General features: G+C 34.4%; 2 protein-coding genes across 8 annotated transcripts; both read right to left on the bottom strand.

The window, feature by feature from the left end:
• Positions 1-1,932: 1,932 nt before the first annotated feature.
• On the bottom strand, positions 1,933-10,133 carry LOC102628064 (CRM-domain containing factor CFM2, chloroplastic). 7 transcript variants are annotated; one of them, XM_006482416.4, is made up of 15 exons: positions 9,316-10,133; positions 8,033-8,561; positions 7,826-7,956; positions 6,958-7,257; positions 6,705-6,858; positions 6,235-6,527; positions 5,955-6,014; positions 5,789-5,845; positions 5,623-5,697; positions 5,352-5,472; positions 5,218-5,273; positions 4,853-5,138; positions 4,578-4,708; positions 4,236-4,487; positions 1,933-4,116 (listed from the first exon to the last, which is right to left on the bottom strand). In XM_006482416.4, the coding sequence occupies exons 1-14, from the start codon at positions 10,045-10,047 to the stop codon at positions 4,260-4,262; spliced, it is 3,153 nt and encodes a 1,050-aa protein (XP_006482479.1). In that variant the 5' UTR covers positions 10,048-10,133; the 3' UTR covers positions 1,933-4,116; positions 4,236-4,259. The 7 variants fall into 7 exon arrangements, 6 of the variants coding, with proteins under 6 accessions (XP_006482479.1, XP_006482480.1, XP_006482481.1 ...); XM_006482417.4 differs by having other exon boundaries at positions 5,218-5,258; XM_006482418.4 differs by having other exon boundaries at positions 4,853-5,096; positions 5,218-5,258.
• A 599-nt stretch (positions 10,134-10,732) lies between these two features.
• LOC102627567 (uncharacterized) lies at positions 10,733-13,106 on the bottom strand. The gene is made up of 6 exons (XM_006482411.4): positions 12,823-13,106; positions 12,325-12,360; positions 11,889-12,090; positions 11,505-11,583; positions 11,285-11,402; positions 10,733-11,080 (listed from the first exon to the last, which is right to left on the bottom strand). Exons 1-6 carry the CDS (start codon positions 13,002-13,004, stop codon positions 11,044-11,046), a joined length of 654 nt encoding a protein of 217 aa, XP_006482474.1. The 5' UTR covers positions 13,005-13,106; the 3' UTR covers positions 10,733-11,043.
• Positions 13,107-16,036: the final 2,930 nt, after the last annotated feature.

Below are 16,036 nucleotides of genomic sequence, written 5' to 3'. Positions count from 1 at the left end.
TTAATTAATTAATTTTTTTTTATCATCTTGATAAGAATTTTCATCTGAAAAGTCCCTCACTTTTCATATTTTCTCAAATGCGTGCAAAACATACAAATTGCGATTGCGATTTGCGAACATCCATAAGTAGCTCGCTTGTCATGCAATTTTCAACCCACTGAAGATTATAGTCAGTTTTAACTCTCTCTTTTTTTTTTCTTTTTTTAAGATGATTATTGTTAGTTGTGCTGTAAAAATAATTAATATAAAGAGAATCAGTTAAATATTTAATAAAAATTATTTTCAAAAGTATTATAAATTTTAAAAGCAATAATCTTACTATTAAATTGTTGTAAAATATAAAAAAAATTGAAATAGACATAAATTTATTTACACATTCATAAAAAATATATATATATGATATTCTTTTTATTATATATATATATATATATATAATAATTGATAACTAAATAAATATTATTATTTTATTAATTTTATTTTGCTATTTCATCATTATTAGTGATGATACTAATACTTTAAATTTCTTAATTTTATTTCCTAATTGAATAAGAAATAATTTTGAATTTTTATGATATATATAAAAATATATATGAAATTATAATAATTGTAAAATTAATTTTCAAAAAATTTTAAAAAATTACTTTTCCAAACTTTTCAAAATTTGATGTATGATAGAGTGATTTTACAAAAATAATTTCTCAAAAAATTTATCAAATATTGAAATTAACTTTTAGTTAAGAGTAATGCTGTATTATTCTTTATTTTTTAAAAAATCACTTTTGAACCTACTAATAAAATCCCAACCTAGCCTTTAATTTCAAGGCCAGCCGACGGCGGCTTGCTTAGAGTCAAAGCATGTGTACTCGAAACACGGCACGTAAGGAAATTTATTTACACATGTGATCATAAGAAATTTCTACTCCATTAGTGGAAAAACAAGATTTTCAAATGTGGAAAATTTTGTACTATATATCTAGAGGACACAATAAATTTGTGTTGATTATATATACGTGGCGGGGGATTTGCAACATTAAATTCATTGCTCAACATAAAAGCAATAATTGATGTACAGGGACATTTTTCTTCATTTGAGCTCTTCTTAACTTAATTTGTATTTGAATTCAATTGGTTCCGTAAGAGCTATAGAAATTTAATTATGAAAACGTTGAAGTTGGAACTCTCTTTAATTTGGAAAAGAGTGTACAAGAAAGTTACAAAATGAAGCCACTTATATATTATGGCTTAGACTGGCCGTTCTTGGAATACATTGTTCATGCTTACATGCAGCAGCAGGCTGTCCTTGAGAGATAATCAATCCTGTGAAAGCTATCATCAATTTGTAATCGGCAGGAGCAGTCGATAGAAACATCAATTCAAGAAAGCTTATGTGCTTCTCGATCAATTGATATAGAAACTGAGCTCTATAAATTTCATGCGACAAGGGGCCATTAATTTGTAAAGGTGAAAAATTCCTCACAATTAATTAACTTAGCAAACAAAACATTGCCTCAATCTTTATATGATAAACTCTATACTCCATAGGCTAAAGTGCTCGAGAATGGAGAGAAAAAAAAAATTGAAGAAATTAATTATACGAGAAAGAGAAACCCAAGCAAGGAAATCACAAACCTCTTGATCGTCCAACAAATATATATCCATGGCTTTCGAGAAGGCAATAGCTTGCGAGAGTACCCATTTAATGACAAACTAATAAAGAAAAAATAAAAATGAGTGACAATATATATATATATATATATATATAGTTGCATTTGATGGGGAAGAGCTATGTATTTTCCGAAAATATTCAGTGAAAATAAGCACTGAAATATGTGATTGAAGGTATACAAAGCAACTTCAAGTATATTTGTATATGTTTCTCAAGAAAATCTAATTTGATCCATTAATTTCTCCACACACAAACCACTCAAAATGAAAATGCAAAATTAAACAACACAAAGTTGTCGATAGAAAATTATCGAACATTCATAAGTTCTCTTCATAAAGAAACAAAAGTTACAGAACATTAAATCTTATTATAACAAGATTCCTTCCTTCTTAGCTAAAGCCTAAAAGTAATTAAAACAAGAAGAGTAAGATTTGCTGGTAGATCTAAAATACTTGAACAGGCAAAAACTAAGATTTGCTTGATCTAGCGAATTAAACCTTCATCGGACCAAGATGCTTGATTCCCCAAATGAAAAAGTGACTTTTGAAAGTCTTTCTGAGCTAGCTAGTAAACCCTTCACTCAAAACCAATAACAAAGCTCATACGTGCAGACATGTAAAAGGGGTTGAGTCTGGTACATATATATGCGTGTGTACATGTTGGTTGAATTGAATAATGTTCCTGATCTTTTTTGCTCCTTTTTGTTGCTCAAGTGATGATAATGATGAGGACCAGACTTCGGGGTTCGTGGGAACAATGATGGCAATGGAGAAGAAGAAGGCGTGGTAGTGGTAGTGGTAGCGGTGTTGGTGTCGGTGGTGGTGAGAGAAAGAGATGAAGACAACATCATTGCTAGCTGTTGGTAGGGTTTGTGCTTCAAAGAAAGAAAGAAAGAAAGGTTAGGTGATGTGTGATGATTCATTTCAGGGCTTTTTGTGCCCTTATCTGTCTCTTTCATTCTTTTCTGACATCAAGAGAGAATAGAAAGAGAAAGAGTTCAAGTTGAAAGATGAAAGCCCTAGACTAGAGTCTTTTTTTTTTTTTTAATTAGTTTAATAATGTAATTGTATATGTTTGAAAAGAGTGCACGTGCATGCTTTGCTTCACCTGCTACATCTGAGAGCGCGTGCAGAAAATTTTGATTCAGCTCAGTTCGAGGATGCTTAATCATAGAGTTATTTTTTCTGTTTTAATTATGATAGATTATGTTAACCTTTTGTTTTTCTTTTGACATATAGATTATGTAAGTTAACTTAAAATCATTTACCTGATATAAGTAATTGGAAAAGCAGGTAAAAAGAGGAAAATAATTGATTATTTTAATAGAATTTAAGTAGGTAGTAGCAAAACATTGATGTAAGAGGGATTTGTAGATTTTTAACTATAAAAAATGAATAAATGAATAAAAAAATATTACACTGATTCATGACTTCACGCTGCATTTTTATGATGAATCACATGGTAATTACTGCAAGAATCCCTATCCGCTCATCTCATCATTTCAAGCAAAATTTCTCCCTCATTCAGTGCCGAATCACACGAGGGAATCCGGTCCCACGGTCAATGAGCTTTATTCTCTCTGGTACGAACTACCGTGAATAATAATAATACATGATTGAGAAGCCCCTTCAAGAAACTACGAAATATAATCGGGGAAATTGTTGGTCACCCACTTTTACCCGGCGGCCCGGCCTATTTAGAGCAAAGCAGCTGTTGTCGGTCAAAGAATTCATCATGGCAAATCCAAGGGCGAGTCATTATTTAACTGTCCTTTGTCCCTAGCTCGGAGTAGATGTCCAACCAACCAACAAACCAAACCAACCAATAAGTTAATCCAAGTGATGTCAAGTGGATGGAGTAAATTATACATGTAAAAACTTAAGTACAAGTTTCTTGATGGAAGTATTTGAAGCCTCTCAATTATGTCTTTTGAATGTATGTATGCACAGACCTTGGATGCTACAAAGGTAGAAGATTTTCGGCTGAAACTAACTGTAAATTCAACATACCCTTATCAGATCTACTGATGATTATGGGCCATTGCAGAAATTCCCAAAATAGGTCGATGTTCTCACATGTACATGTTAGGATTTTCCTTTTTCTTTTTCTTCTTTTTTTTTTTTTTTTGGTACAAAAGGAACCTAGCCAGCGCTTAGGTTAAACAAAGACGAGGGAAAGCAGTCCCCAGGATTTTCCTTTTTCTTGTACTTAAAAACATAATCCATAAATTAATGTCACCTAATCCATAAATTAATGTCACCTGACCCAGCTTGTTCTTTGATAGAAGCACAACCGAAGAGCAAGCAGAGCAAGTTTCAGAGATTGCACCAAGCCCCTACGATGAACCGTAGTTGTGTGTTTTGAAGAATATGTTAGGCATGGTCACCACACCCTTATGACCATCATGCTGAAAGTTGCCATATGCAATGAATTTGGTATCAGTCATGACCCTGAACCATATATATTCAAAAAACTTTCATGCACAATAAAATTGATCGAAAGATTTTCACTCTAATCAAACAATTAGCAAAATAACTAGTAACCACAATGTAGATGATTGCAGCAATACCTTTGGCACAAGCTCCTATTTTGCCTATGAAGGAGCTTCCTGCTCTTGTTGTCCTTGCAACCCGCATTCAAGTTTGATTGCTGCAAGTAGCTCCCTGGACACAGCTGGCCAAGGACGAACATCTCTGACAATTGATGGTTTGGCTCTCGAATTCTGCCTACCCCTGGGGCTAGATTCATCTTCTGCACCCCAGCCCCTGTACAGAATGACTTTACTAGGCTCTTGAGAGACTAGAACTGCACCAGTCGCTTCCTGCATGAGTAATCATCAATGGGAAATAATTTCGTGTTACTCTTAAGGTCTTTATGGAGGGAAAACAAAGTTGTATTTAGTCATGCAGACCTCCAGCTTTGCAACCACTTCCTGGACGGATGTCCCTTTGGCTCTGCCTTTGACATTCACTATAGCAAGAGGATACTTCTCAAAGTGTGCTTTAATTGCTTTTGCAACTCCAGTGACAATGTTGCTCCTCCCTAGTAAGTTATAGTACAGACATATTAGAAATGATAAGTTCCCAGGACTACAATCAATTGCCAGGAAACAAATCAGGAAAAGCCAATGCTACAATACAGGCAAGAGGTGTAAACAGGAAGTATGAAAGAGAAAATTGAAATCACCTACTGCAAGCACCGGGCGCTTCTTCATTCTTAGAGCTTGTTTTCGCAAGAGAAGCCTGTCTCTGTTGGAAAGTTGTATGGCTCTGGAATTATTCTCATTCCATACATTTCCTGTCCCAATTGGAGTTGATAATCCTGATCTACCTTTAGCTAATTCAAAAGATTGCTCTATTGGCTCATTTTCAGATGATCTACTTTTAGCTGATTCAATTGAGGACTCTCTTGGCTCATTATCAGATGAACACTGCTCCGCATCAACAATAGTATTATATTCCATCACTTCTTGCTGAAGTCCAAAGAGAGGTGAGATCAGAAAACCAAGAATATACACATGAAACAAACAGGGAAGGAGTTCCAGATATTACCATAGAATTATCAGGGCAAGATGAAGTGCCACTAGCCACACCTTCAGCAAAGAAATCTGCAATCATATTTAACTGGGATTCTTTGCTTACAGATTTAAGTGATGACTTGGATTCAATTTCATTAATGCTAATACCATTATGTGTCAAGGATTCAGTCTGCTTATCCTGTTGAATGGCTGGTGGACCATCTATTGTAGCATCCCCAGTATCATTTGATTCTGTGGAAGTTAAATCAGCTCCACATTCTCCTCTAGCCTTAAAAAATATGCCAAACACAATTTCAGGTATATTTGAAGATTTCCTCATTATAATATGCATCCATGTTCAATGGAAAAAATCAAAATAATCAGAACTAATTTATTATGCACATGCTCACTTTATGAAGTCTAACCACATATGCCCTACCTGTACATTCACTTCATGAGAAGTATCTGATCTCATACATTCGGCTGGTTGCATATCACCAATTTCCTCTTTGACCTACATAATTACAAACACTCTGTGATTCCTCAAGTCATAGATCTACTTCCGCGAAAAGGAACCAAATCATCAAAAATATGATGCTGCCCACCAATGGCAATATGGATTCATCAATTGTTTCCAAACTGTTTGCTTCCTTGTCTTTAACCTGGGTCAAGGCAGCACTGCAATAGTTAACTCAATTTGGTTGTTTAATATAACCATGAACTTGCAAATCCAATTCGAAACAATAAAAAATAAAAAAATAAAAAGCTCACCAGCTGAAGTTTCAGTTTCTCTATGTTTCTGGTAAGTTCCAGAACATGTAGTTTCAAAGACTGCATCATGAAGTGCAAAAGTGAATATGTTGAGTAAATATTGTTGAGTTAACCACCTTAAAAAAGGGAAAAAATGCGAAACTAAACAAAAGTTCCCAGAATATGAGAATTGTGGATATTTTCTCTTTATCTGTTTTCTTGCTTTGAATTAGGGTCAAGAAACAAATTGTCCCACAGGGTGTATGAACTTGTGCATGCCCATGCTAGTTTTTCAATTTACCTGGCGACGTTGAGCTTCCAAAGAGCGCTTCATTGCTTCTCTTTTAGTCAAGAGTGTCTTAGGCCTCAAACATGCAGGCCTTTCATAATTCTTACCCCGATACAAAATAATTGCATAACCCTTATTCACCCTCTCAACAGCTACTAAAATACCACCACTTTCTACCTCTAAGGTCCGTGCTTCTTGAAGAGCAGCTTCAATCTTTCTCTGCTTAGATATTATCTTCACAAGTTCCCTATGTTTCCAGTGAAGATGCATGTTTTCAACTGTTCCATCAAATACCCCCCGTCTACCTGAGCACAAAAGAAACATTGGTCATCATTGCCCACTTTTACAGAAGCCATGCCTTTGATATGATATATGTGTGTGTAAATCTTCAAAATTCGTTTTATTCCTTTATTACAAAGAATGAAAGCTAGTGAACCAGCTCTTTCAGCTTCAAAGATCTCAAGCTAGATGCAATGACTCACCCATTAGTAGGAAAGCCTTCATTCTCAAGCCAACTTTCCTTAGCATATATCTCTCTTCTTCAGTTATACCTTCTTTATCTACTTCATATTGCTCCGGTGTCTCCTCCTCCAGCTCAGCTAAAAGTTTCTCAGCCTCAGCTTTCTTTTCTAACGCCTGTAAAGTTTTAAAATACATATATATAGCCATGTGTAATACAATTAATACTGCCACAACTATTCAAGTGACCCGTAGCAACTAATTTTGGAGTCATACCCTAGACAACCTGATGTTGGTCCTTCTAATAGCCACCTCGGCGGACCTTCGTTCTTTTTGTTCAGAATGCATAGTGCTTTTCTGGTCATTGGTACAACCAAATTCATCTTGAGTATTATCACCAGAATTATCATGTCTATTCCCAAGTTCAGGCTCTTCTTTAGAGTCATTTGATGTGCTGAATTCATGCTTTCTGCGTTCTTCTATTGCACAGGAAGCAGCGGGTGGTAGGAAATCCTTTCCCCTATAAAAGACAATAAATTCCCTATCCCGGGAAAGCAGTGTTCCTCCAGTCAGCCTCTGTAATAAAGTATTTGTGATTAATACTTTCTGTGAAGATATCTTTATTATAATTTAATAAAGGAAATCAACAGTTAAGTACTACAATGAGCTAACAAACGTGCTTGTTTAAGACATCATGTACTAATAAAAAATTAAACCCAAAGAAGGTAGAAAATTGATGATGCAAGAGTTATCCCAGACCTGAAATTAATCTATAGAAAAGAAATGAATAGGCTTTGATGGTTGTTCTCTGCACAAGTTAAATTGAAGACTAAGATATTTCATTGCCACCCAGGTATAGTGCAGAAGAATGTGCAAGTTACAACATCTAACACTATCTTTATACTGCAAAGCAAGAATATTGTAATTCCTCGTAACATTCTAACATCACGATTACCTCCTGCCTAATCATACATGTGATAAAAAAAAGCACAATCTTAGCATCCTAGGCTATGATTAAAAGTTCAAAATAAAAGGGGTGGATTTCTACAATAAATCACGATATCTTGACAGGATTTTAACAGCCAGAAATTTTTAACAGTTAAAGGTAAGAAAGGAAAACATAAATTGCCAGATCAACACTAACTTTTAACTCTTGAGCCATCATCTCACTGTTAGTGTTTTGGGCACCTCTCTTAACAGCAATCTTGGCAATCTCACATTTTTCCCAGAGCTTAACAATAGCAGCTGCCAATCCCTGAAGATTTCTATTTCTACCTGTTATGCAGAGGAAAGCAGGTGAAATGGAGGTTAAAAGAATCACAAAATAACGCAGAAACATAATTCAACTCACCCAATGCAAAGTGGCAGGGTAAGGGTCGGCCAAGTCTCCTTAATGTGGTCATTTCATCATTTGTCAATTTCGGCTGCACACCATAGGGAAGAAGACGGAAAGGTCTCCTGTATCCGGGAACGGTGGCAGACAGTAGATCAGCATCAACAGGCTGTGGGTCATATCCCCACCAATCAGTAAATCGAGGCCCCAGTCCATCCAACAAACGGTCAGCTTCTTCAACAAGTTCTGCTTCGCCAGGAAGCTGATATCTTAGTTTATCTGGAGAACCCACACTGTGTATCAAGGTTTGTTGAACTTTTTTGTTGGTTGGACTTTGTCCGGAAGGTTTTGCACTATCCGCACCAGAAGAGTGAGTCTTTGTTTCATCAAGACCTTCATCATCCACAAGTTGATTAGGTAAATCATCAGAGGAAGCACCATCAGTTGAACTTTCATCAGCCAAGAAGTATGGATACTTATAATCGGCTCCTCTGTACAATATTATTTTACTTCCAGATCTCCAAACAACCAAACCTCCAGTTTTTCTCTGTGTAAGTGTTAGAAATAAAAGTAACATCAGAGTGCAATATTTTGGGAACTTGGAACAACCACATGCCAAACATGATATTTCAACGAGTGCACATATATAAGAGGATTCTATTTCAAGCAACTTAACACAATGTACTTAACAAAAAGCAAATTGAGAATTTGTTCAAAGCACCATAAGAGAATCTGAAACAACATCCAATAAGGTATTTCAGTTGGAATTAAGGGCATACATTGAGGTATACAAGTGCATGGGAAAGATACAGAGTTTAATGCAAAATCATGAGAATATGAAGCAACATCCAATCAGGTATTTCAACTGGAATTAAGGACATATATTGAAATATACAAGTGTGCGGGAAAGATAGAGAGTTTAATGCAAAATCAAATCAGCCAAAGTAATATTGAAAAAAAAAATCAAAATTTGGCAGGAATTAAACATCCTCAATTTTTTTAGGTTAATTCATTGGTTATATGAAACATAAGCATCCTAAAGCAACTTTAAAATTTAAAAAATAATATAATTTCACTAAAAATTTCAACTTCTACTATTACTATAACACATCAGCATTATTTTAACAAAAAAAAGAAAAGAAAAGAAAAAGATTATGACATTTTCCCTCCAGATCATTCCACTTTAGTTACATAGTCCAACTATTTCTAGCTCATCAAATTCAAAACCCTTCAAATATTTATAAATCAATTAGTCCAGATTAGGCTATCAAATTATTTTTAAGAAGTTGCAAAGATTATACCTCCAACGAATCATGGGTCCTCTTCATATTTAACCTACACAAATCCTCACACACAATCTTCACGACCTCGGCGTGCCTCCACCTCTCATGTATTCCATTCACAATCCCCTCCGTGATTCCCGCTTTCCCAATTTTCAGCTTCTTCCTCAATCCAATCCCAAGAGTCCTCAGCCTCCTCAACTCTTTTCCTGACAATTTCAACTCAGCCAATGTAGGCACCTCTTTCTCCTTCTCATTCATCTTCGAATTCTTCGCCAACCATTTCTGTCTTCCCACCTCTTTATTCAACTGATTGTACCTAACAATAGCAGCCCCTGTACCCGGCACCGGTATTGGGTTCTCGGGGGTGCTCCAGCTGTCATCAATAGTGTGGCCCACTCGATACTTCGGAATCCTATGGGGAAGGGGGATAAATATCTCCCCCGCGTTATCGGTTGCTCGAGTTTCGGGTTCTGGGTTCAGGGTGTCGTCTTTGCTTGTTGTTTGTTCAACAATGCCTAGACTCCGGAGCTTGTCAGCTATACGTTGAATTGCCGATGTGGTGTCATTTTGAACGCGGGTTTCGGATTGAGTTAGTGGGTTTTGTGTTTTGGAGCAACTGATGACGAAAATGGAGGGCTTTTCAGGGTTTTGCAGGGATAGGGTTTTGTGGAAAGTGAAGAATGGAGATGAAGAATTTGTTAGTGTCTTTGGTAAGAGTATTGGGTTGTGGTAGTAGTGAGAAAGCAACATTTCATGGGTGAGATTAGTGTAGGGGTTGAAGAGGAGAACACTTCGGTGTAGGCTTCAGTTACTTCTTTTGGATGATGATACACGTTAAAGGCCATTTATATAGCTATCTTTGTGTCACGTGATTCACACGTGTTGAATTTTGCTTTCACAATTATTTTTCAATATTACCAATATAATCCTACATTACTAGCAGAAACTTGGGAAGATAATGCTTAACATACTTCTTATAAAAAAAAAAATCTCTTTAAATCTATTTAGATAGCTCTATTTCAATGCAACTTGAATGTTCAGTCCAGTTCAGAATTGGGTTCGTATAAGCAAGTACATTCAAGAAATGGAGAATGTGAATCATTTTCAAGTCTAATGGGATCGTTGGCTTTTAATCAAGCATGAACAGTTGTTTCTTGCCCTGTTTTGTGAATAAATTTTGAAATCAGAACAGCTGAAGTAAGATCAAACATTTGCAAACTGAGTTACGCAAGATATATGGTCTACTGAATACTGGCTATACAGCATTAGTGTGCATGCACAAATCATAATATTCTGGAAACCCAGCAATTCTGCGGCCTTCAAATATATCTTCATTGCAGAATTTAAAGTTAATCTGAAGGGCATCCTATTATGAGAACTCTTGTAACTGCATTTCCATCCCTAGAAAAGGTAAATTATCATTCTTGGCCGAATATGAGCATAAATAGCTTTTTCATTTACAAAGAAAAGACTGCATAAACTCCAAACAATTGATGTTTAAGAGCATTTGATTATGTACATAGTCAAGAGTTCGGAGTAAGATACACAATATCAACAATAACAATCCTTTTAATAAGAAAAACCAATTTATTTCTCCGACTGTTTCTTGAGCATACGCTGGAGCATATTAAACATATATGACACAACATCAATGTGATATACACAATTGATTTGAATTTATTTACAGATCGTACACGTACATAGTTTGCATTTGCATCCAACATGATCGCGTAAGAGGCAGAGACATCAGATGAATTTTGAAAGAATGAAGGCAAATTTGTTCCTGCAGATGAAAGAGACCCCATGTTGTAGAAAACACAATGCATCAGCAAAGAAAATATAATTATCACTTGACAGAAAAAAGGGTAAAATGTATTCGTTTCCAACTGATAATTTGTGGTACAAAAGTATTGTTTATTTATTTTTACAGGTTTTCTTCCATGTCACCACTAATGCGGACGTGGTATAACTGATTTTTGTTACTCACATTTTCGTGTGTAGGTACTGATCCACCGTGAGAGGTTTACGCCCACCAAACCAATTAATCAAAAATATATCTTCAATCTCCAATTTGAAGATCTGGAAGTTGTGATCCTCAGGCCAGTCTGTCAACGAAGCAAGTAGAGAACAAATAAATATATGGTTACCAAAAGAAGGGATGGACAGCAGGTTCTGTGCTACTAATACAAAAGTTTATATGTAATTACCCATCATCTCAGGGTGCTTTGTGAACAGGGCATGTTCAGCAAATTCTGCTTCTTTAGTACTTACATCAACAAGCACCAACTAAAAAACAACAGGATGAATTAGTCAAAATAAAAAAGGCCTGTAAAAACATGTACATGAAATGAAATAAGAAAATGAATATTATTCCTATTTTTCTTCTTCAGGCTAAGGCAGATGCCGGTCTAATCTTCCTTTCTCTTATATTGGTGTAATTGGTAAATAAGTAAAACGGGCAACATAATTGAACTGTACAGACACAGATCAATTTTAAAAATGTAAACTGATCTTACAGAAGACATAAATAACCAACAAATTGTGAGGCCAATATTTAAACAAAAAATGATTCATTTCAGCTTGCAGCGCACCTTTCCAGTGAGTGTAATTTTGGCACAAGCGGGGTTCTCAGGGTCTCTTTCACCACAAGTTCCGAGAGGGTACTCACTAATTGCCAGCGAAGACCTCTTGTCCCTTAATGCATTCCTTGCAGTTGGATCAAGAGTTGTCAAATAGAAGTACGGGACACCACTACCCTCATTAGGCAGTCCATCACTGAATGAAACAACATTCCTGCACGGCAAATAGATAATTTTTTAGAAAGGTTGAAATTGCAAAGAAACAGTTTTCATCCACCAATGAGTTCTCTTATAATAAGCCGTAGCATTCCCATACTTGCCAAGTAAATACAAAATACAAGAGATTAATATCTTAACTAGTTCTAATGTTAACAGTCAGAATATATACAGATTGGACAAAAAGAAAGAATATGATGATTTTATCGAAAAATTAAGATAAATAAATTACCCGAATGGTGCTCCTCCCAAGTCACTTGAAATCGTACTGCAAATTCAAAACAACAAAGAAAGCTTATCTCAGCTTCTCAACATATTTAATTACAAGCTCTCAGCAATACAATCAACAAGAATAGCAACAAAAACGGTCACTACACTTTAATGTTACAATATTCATTACAAAAGATGAAAAATCCAAAGAAACAAACACATTCAGGAACCATTCCCACAAAATTTCTTATATCGACTCTAAATATCAATCCACAAGGTCTACAGTGAGGCCATAAAAACAAGACAATTCAATACAGCTATGGCTCATCAGATTAATACGGATTCAACAATAGCATAATTCAAGTTGAATAATTCAACATAACCTTCTATTGAGATCTCCGCTCAACACTACCAGTGCAGAAGTAACAAATACTGAACTTGCAATAACAACACATAACAGAATATACTACTAGCATGGGCTAATTGAGGGTATAAATGTTAAAAAGTAAAGAGATTATACTTTAAGACCCCCCAATAATTCTGAGAGACCAACCAACGAGCAAAAGCAGCAGCATCATTTGGGTGAGGTTTTTTTGAGATTGTTGATATCAAGCGACCCTCAACAGAATCTTGAGTGCCCACAACAAAAAACAAGACCAAAGACAAAACTTGTAAAAAATGAACCAGGCTTTTGTTATTCATGTTTTTGTTTCTATTTCTTTTACTGATTACAAGTCAATGAGAAGTTGCAGATGAACGGTAAAGTACTGTCTCTCGAACTCTATTTATCGACAAGCTTGCGGGTATCAATAAGGAGTAATACTGATATCGGGATCCCTAATTTCTTATGTTTCTCAAATAATGAAATAGTTTTTTACATTTATATCAAATGGATCCTCAATGACCGTATTGAAAAGTCATCTTAGAATATAGCGATACATCACCTTGGTATTTAGTAATTTCATAAAGTCATCTAAAATACGTTATAATATTGAGCTTAAATTATGATATGTTATAGTATTATACCATCTAAATAAATATTATTTAATGATATGTGTTATAAAATTATTATAATCATCATGAATAATAAAACAAATTATTTGTTTTAGCATAAACAAATTTTAAGAAATTTTTTTGTTCTATTTACAAAATTGCCACTATTTCAATTTCATAAAATTACCATTGTAGTTATAAAACTGCTATCCAATATTATTTTAAATTTTTAAAAACATACTGTGACATTATTTTTTCTAAAATTCTTCTTCTCTACTCCATCTTATTTAAGAAATTTCTTTTTCTCTTTCTAACAAAGTTGTGAAGATAAGAAATTTAAGATTGTGAAGTATCGTAATTTTTTAAAATAGTGTCTAATGATACTTTAATTACTTTAAATTTTTTAAATATTTATTTGTATTTGAGATAAATTTTCTAATTTAAAAAATAATAATAATTTAGCCTAGTGTACGTAACATTCCTGGTCTCGCCTCTAGTAAAGCGGTTAACCAATACTTTAACATATAAGAATTAATGACATGTTTCATATCATTTGTTATGGGACACACTATGTAGTATCATTGAAATTTAAATAGAGTTCGTTAGTGGCTTATTTGATATAAATAGACAGAGTGTATATTTACTTTAAAATCATAAAGAGTAGAGACCTAGATGTTATTGTACCATGTCTATGATTAAATGCTCTACTGCGAAGCAATCGGTTGGTGTCAATTTCACGGCTCCCCCGATGGCTGAAAAGGATAAGACAACGTCGTGTTCAAAGCAGAGGTCTGATTGTCTGCAATCAATTACAGCAGAAGCAGGCTTTCATATGCTATAAACGGTTGTACTTTGAGTCTGAAGTTCTGAGTTTTGATGAGTTTTGGTCTTTTGGACAAAGAGAAGTACAAGCTGAGAGAACGAACTTGCTGGTAGGATTGGTACAATGGGTTGCAGCAGAATCTGGATTTGGCGGCACCACACGATGGGCTTTGAACTTCTTGTTATCACTTTAGCTTGGTAGTTGGTAGCTTTATAATCTTATCAGATTCACATGGAAAATCCAGCTTCTGGTATAATTATTATTTTTTTCTGTTAATATAACATTTTCCCCCCCTAAAACCAATAACTTCGTTATAATCAAATAACACAAAATTGTTATGCGGAAAAATCATTTAGGCAAACAATAGAATTAGAATTTGAAGGAACTAACTTAGTTAGTGCATGAGCCGAATTATTATTACAACGGAAATTATCCATCATCCACCCGTTTTTTCATCGTTTTTTAAAAATGCACAAATCTTTTTTTTTTTTGGTAGTGCTCCACCTGAAATTAACATTTTTTTCATTGGTTCACTCTCGTTATAACATCGTTAGAACTTTACTGACATCATAAGGATAAAATTATCATTTCACAACGATACAGTGGTGGACAAGTACAAAATAATATAACTTCAAGTGGAGTTCAGTAAAAAAATTTTAAGAATTGTGTATTTTTGAAACAATACAAAAAAAAAGGTGGTCAGTGAATAATTTATCTTTTATATTTGAGGGTAAAAAAATTATTTACATAATATTCCGTTAGTTTTCTTAACGGTCTCCAAACAAAAGTGGACGAGTGAAAAGAAATTTAACTTCAAGTGGATTCCAGCAAAAAAAAAAAAAAAAGAATTGTGTATTTTTAAAAAGATTAAAAAAACGAGTGGACGGTAGATAATTTTTCTTATTACAATTACGTGAAACATGACAAATTTAAAAAACATATTATCATTCCATTTGTTGAACAATATCATAAAACATTACAAATATATCAATTTTATGATGGCGAATTTAAATTTTGGTGGACATATATTTAAAAGAAAATCAACCTTAGAGTAATACGCATGGGAAAGGAAGTGATTTACTGACGTGGATTCTGGTATTATTTTACTTCTGGGTTGCCATGATTTTGACCAGAATATAGCTGTACTTTTAGGACTATAATCTATATGTTGACTTTTTATGTTCCGTATGATAATCCTATGAAGGGCTATTAAGAAACTTTATTACAATAAAATTTTATCGTGCCCGATATTAATTTTAGGATTTTCGTATGTTTCTTTGCGTGCCTTAAAATGGTCAGTTCAACCTCAACATTTCTTTAATTAGTCAAAATTTATGTGCCTAATTGGCAACTTTTGGTCAACAATTTTGCAATGTAATTCTTTGGTCAATAACACCATGCCAAGTCGAGATTCATGATCTAATCTTATAATTCGGTGGAAACAAAAAACTAAAATATTTGCATCCATCCCTAATAAGATTAGATAAAGGATAAACAATTTGCAAGATGAGATCATATTTCCTTCTAAGAAAAATAAAAATAAAAATAAAAATTTCACAGCATTTTTTTTTAATACTGATTAAACATCATATTACTGCATTACATAGATATTTACAACAACTGCTAAATAGCAGATATATTATACTGATAATTACAATCAAATATACATGATTAGGACTTACATTATTACATTGAATTCTGTGAAGTACATGCCCAGACAAATAATTTCTTACAGAGAAGAGATGTCCATACTCCACTTGCGGAGAAAATTTTTTACATATTAAGAATATTTAGCCCCCACAATGCTTTTGTGGGGGCTAGAACCGCTGCTCTCACAGGCCTTGTGAGGGCAGCAGCCCGCTAAAATTTCACTGCATTGAAAAGTCGTTTGGGTTATTGTTTTCGCAACACATTTGTC

Source organism: Citrus sinensis, chromosome 6 (assembly GCF_022201045.2).
Source record: "Citrus sinensis cultivar Valencia sweet orange chromosome 6, DVS_A1.0, whole genome shotgun sequence".
Lineage (NCBI taxonomy): Eukaryota > Viridiplantae > Streptophyta > Magnoliopsida > Sapindales > Rutaceae > Citrus > Citrus sinensis.
The sequence above is the reverse complement of the archived record's forward strand: the minus strand, read 5'-3'. Positions and strand labels throughout refer to the sequence as shown.